This window comes from Primulina huaijiensis, chromosome 9, assembly GCF_012295235.1.
Source record: "Primulina huaijiensis isolate GDHJ02 chromosome 9, ASM1229523v2, whole genome shotgun sequence".
NCBI classification, from domain to species: domain Eukaryota; kingdom Viridiplantae; phylum Streptophyta; class Magnoliopsida; order Lamiales; family Gesneriaceae; genus Primulina; species Primulina huaijiensis.
Genome location: NC_133314.1, coordinates 15,101,153 through 15,106,969, shown reverse-complemented (window position 1 = coordinate 15,106,969; position 5,817 = coordinate 15,101,153). Strand labels below are relative to the sequence as shown.

Sequence of the window (5,817 nt, the reverse complement as noted above, 5' to 3'; positions counted from 1 at the left end):
CACGCAAATTCAAGTGTCAATATTTGATTGGTGTATTCGTTAAGCTAACCCCTTTACGTGGTATGCCTTTAACCATGCAACCCCTCCATGTTTGGTCCTACCATACAACGTATACAATCAACCAAATAGTGCTGAATATGGTAAATAAATCCTCAAATACCCGATCACAATTAAGACAAAAATTTGTGTGAGACGATCTCACGAATCGTATTTTGTGATATAGATCTCTTATTTGGGTCTTTCATTAAAAAAATTATTTTTTATACTAAGAGTATTACTTTTTATTATGAATATCGATATAATTGACTCGTCTTACAGATAAAGATTCGTCGTGAGACTTACTCCACAATTAAATACATGTGTGTCCATGTGAAATCTCGAGATTTTTAAAAATATTTTATGACATACATGTTCATAAAAACACATGTAGATAAAAGTGTGTCTACAATGTATTTGAAAACATAGAGATATATATGTTCGAGATTTGAAAACATATGAAATTAATAAATATTAACTCTAAATAAATAAACATGAACATGTATAGATGATATTCGAACACGAATATGTTTCAATATTCGTGCCAATGAATCTTTGGAAAAGTAAGAATCTTTGAAGCAAATCCCTTACTATTAATTTGACACGCAACTAGTCCTGTTCCATTCACTTTCGCGCAAACAAAGCACAAAGTTCCACGATCTATGCCAAACTTCTACGCTTTCCCAAACTTTTTAGACACCCCAAACCAACCAAAATCACATCAGATATAGAAAATCTTCTGAAATTAATAAAATTCTCTTTCCAAAGAATTTCCTCGTGGGAATCCTAGCAATTATTTCGGAGCTATGGGTGCTCTAACTCTGGCTTTGGTACTCCCATCAAAGCTCAAATTTCAGCCTTTCTCTGAAGAACAGCCATTCTTCTCTCTGCACAGAGCAAGAAGACGATGTTCGATCACCAAGAAGAACCAATCCGCAGTCCCGGTAATCTTCATGGAGATTAAGTTTTACGTAAAGGGTTCCTTTATTTAATTTATCATCTTTTTCTTGAAAACATATCAATTTTTTACGTAGTTTTTTTTTTTTTTTAGGTTGCAAGATTATTTGGGCCAGCTATATTTGAAGCATCGAAGCTAAAAGTTTTGTTCGTAGGAGTCGACGAGAAGAAACACCCCGGAAAGCTTCCGAGAACTTACACACTTACACACAGTGATATCACGTCCAAGCTCACTCTTGCTATCTCTCAGACCATCGATAATTCGCAGGTCAATTATTTTTAATTTTTATATATGATATTATCTATTCATGTAATTAAGGTTGTAATAATGGGATTAGTGATATTGATTACTGTTTTTTATGATAAATTTTTTTATTTATTTAATTTAATGTCGTGACAGGGAAGATTTGTGACAGGTTCTATTTTCTTGTATCTATCCATACTCCAGATGATTTGAGAAAAAGCTAGAAAGTGTGCAAGTAGACGGTGGTTTAATTAATTAAAAAATCCGTAACAACGACTAGAAAAATGTGTGAACTACTAGATTAAGACATGTAATTTTCTCCGAAAACATTGAGATGAAATAATATATTATATTGGATGCAGTTGCAAGGGTGGTACAACAGATTACAGAGAGATGAGGTGGTGGCAGAGTGGAAGAAGATCAAAGGCAAAATGTCACTCCATGTTCATTGTCACATAAGCGGCGGCCATTTCTTGTTAGATGTGTTCGCCAGGCTCAGATTCTACATTTTCTGCAAAGAACTTCCAGTGGTAATAATATATATATACATATATTTATTGATTTTAATTCCTTATATTCGATTCATGTATATTTTCCTTATTTTAGACCGAGAATTTTCAATTTTAGTCTTTTTTTTTTTCGGGGGAAAGCGAGTATCAACTTGATCCAGAACCGGACATGACATGGTTGGCAACATTCCAGCAAGAACATGATTGAGAATGAGAAAGAAGCCAATTTATTGTGCTATAAGACCAAAATTTACTTTCGGAATTCTTCGCAAATTGTTTCGAATAAAAATACTTCAATTAAATATATGATTTGGAGTCTAATCATTCCATGAGTTTCATAACTAAAAAATTGGGTAAAAAACAATTTTTTATCAGGTTTTGAAGGCTTTTGTACATGGAGATGTGAACTTGCTGAACAATTACCCGGAGCTACAAGATGCATTGGTTTGGGTATATTTCCACTCCAACATCCCAGAATTCAACAAGGTGGAGTGTTGGGGTCCTCTGAAAGAGCCTGTTTCTCCCTCCATACCCCCCGTCGATTCCTACAAGATTTCTCTTGTAAGCAATATTAACCTTAAACAAGTGGACACTCCGAAGCCATGCCAAGAAACTTGCTCATGTTGTTTCCCACCAATGACCTTGGTCCATAGTTGGCTCGGTGCTAATCAGGCTGATGGGATCATCTCCATCAGCTTGGACAACACGAATAACATCGCCTCGGGCGAGTCTTGACGATTTCATCGATTATTGATTTCGGGTTTTTCGAGATCTATTTGGTTGTTTTGATGCTTAAAATGGTTGGTTTTGGGTGTGCATTGGGCGGATACGTTGGAACTTGTATGTTAGGTTTATAATGTAAAGGTTAGAATATGATTTATTGTTAGAATTATACAAAAGTGAAAGGTTATAAGTTCCACATGAAATTTGTAGGCATACCATATGATTTGATATTGTTGGATCCAAAGGTCTTGTAAATATTATTATACGTCAATGTTATATTATATTTTTATGTATTTAGTCCAGTTTTAATTCTATTTTATTAAAATCAAACTATGATCCATTGGAACACTAAGTTTATATCAGCCAATATATGTTATCAATTATCCTATTCGGACAATGTCCGAGTCAGTGTAGTAAGTGAGTATTTGATCATATGTCATCTGTTTCGATTCTCTTTATTAATATTTTATTGAGCGAGTTGTAGCAAATTATTTGTCCAATACGGTTTCCAGTCTAGCGTTGACATGTATATATTTCTTTCGTTTTGCCATTCTTGAATCATAGGAGAATATGGCCAAGAGCGGAGAGAGATGTAACTTGGGATCATAGTGGTGCTGTACTCTTTTTACACGAAATGATCGACTGATCATCTCGTTTTATCTGAATTTTTTTTAAATTTATCTAACACTGTGTCATGTCCATCAGATGATCAACTGATCATCTCGTATAATCGAAATCCTAGTTTCTAAAATTCAGCATAATGCCAACTTTATTAAAATCTAACTTATTTCCTTAGCCGTTGATAAATATTTAAACCAGTTAGTCAAAATTGTACAGCTTTAATAGCCACCGACAGAAGTGTGTCCGAACCAACACAAATTAGGTCGAAAAACATTTTCGCGTTCTAATCCACAAGACCACGCACAAAAATCGTATTTTTTTTGTAAAATTACAATAATATATTTAACTTACATAACGTTTTTTTAATTATCTAAATTATGGTATTCACATCATCAACAACATATTTATATAATTATTATTAAATTTTGAATATTTTGTATTAAAATTAATTTATTTTTTTATAACATGAATGTCTGAAAATTTATATAAAACTTAATAATAAAATAAAAAACAAATGAAAAAATTTGTATAAGTGCACATATAGTAAAAATAAATAAATCTGGAAATGTAAATTAAAAAAAATATTTTTAAGTAAAATATGCTTGTAATAAAATATGATTTGGAATTTCGTTGATTTCATTAAAAACTCATATAAATATAATTTCACATTTTTTAAAAAATCTCCAAAAATATTTATAAAAATTGAGACTAATTACAGAATATTATAAAATTTTTTAAGAATTCAAACGTCAAATTGTAACTTTAAATTATTAAAAAAAAATTGAAGCAGTATCAATCTTGCTTTTACCTTTTAATTAAAAGTTATAGAAGTTGAAGCAGAAGCAAGCTGGTTTTCACAAGCACCTTAAAACACTTTCATCCAACTAGATTCCAGGAGATTTTAGAAGCTCTCTCAAACACTCTTAGTGGCATTTGTTAATTTCGTCTAAAATACGTTAAATTAGAAAAACAGTAACTTTGTATGTTGCATAATTTGCTCACTTGCTCTTTATTGCTGTAAATTGAATCCAGAAAAGATATCTTCAATTGTTTCTCAATCAATGCTGAACAAACACAAAGATATGCTATAATATAATCAAGTTCACTAACCATAATCATAACCTTAATTAACAAATATAGATAAATACCAAAATAACATGAAGATATGCAATATATTTACTAGAAGATCATATCAATATTTTAAATATAGCAAAAACTTGTGTGAGACGGTCTCACGAGTCGCATTTTGTGAGACGGATCTCTTATTTGGGTCATCAAATGAAAAAATATTACTTTTTATTCTAAGAGTATTACTTTTTATTGTGAATATCGGTAGGATGGACTTGTCTCATAGGTAAAGATTCGTGAAACCGTCTCACAAGAGACCTACTCTTTGAATATATATAATCATAATCCAATGTCCATAAAACAATATTTTCCTAAAGGGCTGTTTGGAAGAGCTTGTAGAAAACACTTCTTAGATTCTAACTAGTTGGAAGTGCTTTAAAGTATTTGTGGATACGTATTTTTGCTTCAGCATGATAATTGCGATTTTAGAACTTATATATCTTATACATATTGACTTGATTTATGTTTGTTTTCGAGCTGAATTATGTGTTTTAGTATTTGTTTGTGTTTTGTGGAGGAGTTAATAATAATTATTATAATAATACATTATTGATTATATAAATACATTGTTAATGTTGTCCATGCCCAAATTTATATAATTGAAATAGATTAAATATATTTCTGTTATTTTATTAAAAAATAAGCTTGAAAGCAATTTTTTTTAAACACTAAAATTTTAGCTTGTATCAAAATTTTAGCTTTTATCAACTTTAGATTTTTAGTTGCAAACACTCTATATTTTTGTTTCCCTCATACTTTTTTATGATATGTAAACGAATCACTTTAAAATGAGTAAAAGTTCTTCCAAACATTCTTTAGAATCAAATCAAGACAAATTCCGAAACAAGACAAAAAAACAAAGAAACAAACAAAACATAACTACTCATGTGTACAATTTTGAATAACTGATTAAGTTATATTTTTTTTTTTTTACAAAATGAAGATATTATAAGATACTAAGTTTAGTTATGAATTTCTATATTTAATATTATCGATAAATAAATTAAAATTCACTTACCCAATGTGGAGGAGTTAATGAAAAAATATAAAAAAAAAATATAAATGAGATATATTGAAATTACTAATCTTAAAAAAAGGCAAAAACTTTTGTGAAACGGTCTCACGGGTTGTATTTTGTGAAACAGATCTCTTATTTGGTTCATCCATGAAAAATATTATTTTTCATGCTAAGAGTATTATTTTTTATTGTGAATATCGGTAGAATTGACACATCTCACAGATAAAAATTCGTGAAATCGTCTTATAAGAGAACTAATCCAAAAAAATCTACACATAGATTATACTGTCGGCCGCCAAAACCGGCATCGACTTGTTATGACATGTGCAAGAAATTCGAGGAAATCAAGAATCACTGCCACGAAAAAAGGCACGTCACATGCACCAAGGCCCCAACCTTGGATGTGTGTCGTATTTAAGGCCTCTACGTAACTCTTTTGCCCCTTTCTTTCCTATGTCCCACGTATAGCATAGTTCCTTTACAACACACATTTTTATTTATGGATAAAATGTCCCATTAAAATCCGATGTCTATATTTATCTAAATGTTGAAAGAATTTTTTTTAAATATAAATAAATATA

General features: G+C 30.6%; 1 protein-coding gene across 1 annotated transcript; it reads left to right on the top strand.

Annotated features, from left to right (window-relative positions):
* The first annotated feature begins 605 nt into the window (after nucleotides 1–605).
* LOC140984062 (protein STAY-GREEN homolog, chloroplastic-like) lies at nucleotides 606–2,762 on the top strand. The gene is made up of 4 exons (XM_073451223.1): nucleotides 606–980; nucleotides 1,088–1,261; nucleotides 1,600–1,767; nucleotides 2,122–2,762. Exons 1-4 carry the CDS (start codon nucleotides 843–845, stop codon nucleotides 2,479–2,481), a joined length of 840 nt encoding a protein of 279 aa, XP_073307324.1. The 5' UTR covers nucleotides 606–842; the 3' UTR covers nucleotides 2,482–2,762.
* The last annotated feature ends 3,055 nt before the right edge of the window (nucleotides 2,763–5,817 follow it).

Excerpts from the sequence above, each read along its gene's own strand:
- LOC140984062 (XM_073451223.1), top strand. The coding sequence starts at position 843 with ATGGGTGCTCTAACTCTGGCTTTGGTACTCCCATCAAAGCTCAAATTT. Across the intron at positions 981-1,087 it reads AGAACCAATCCGCAGTCCCG|GTTGCAAGATTATTTGGGCC; the intron begins GTAATCTTCATG and ends TTTTTTTTTTAG. Across the intron at positions 1,262-1,599 it reads AGACCATCGATAATTCGCAG|TTGCAAGGGTGGTACAACAG; the intron begins GTCAATTATTTT and ends TATTGGATGCAG.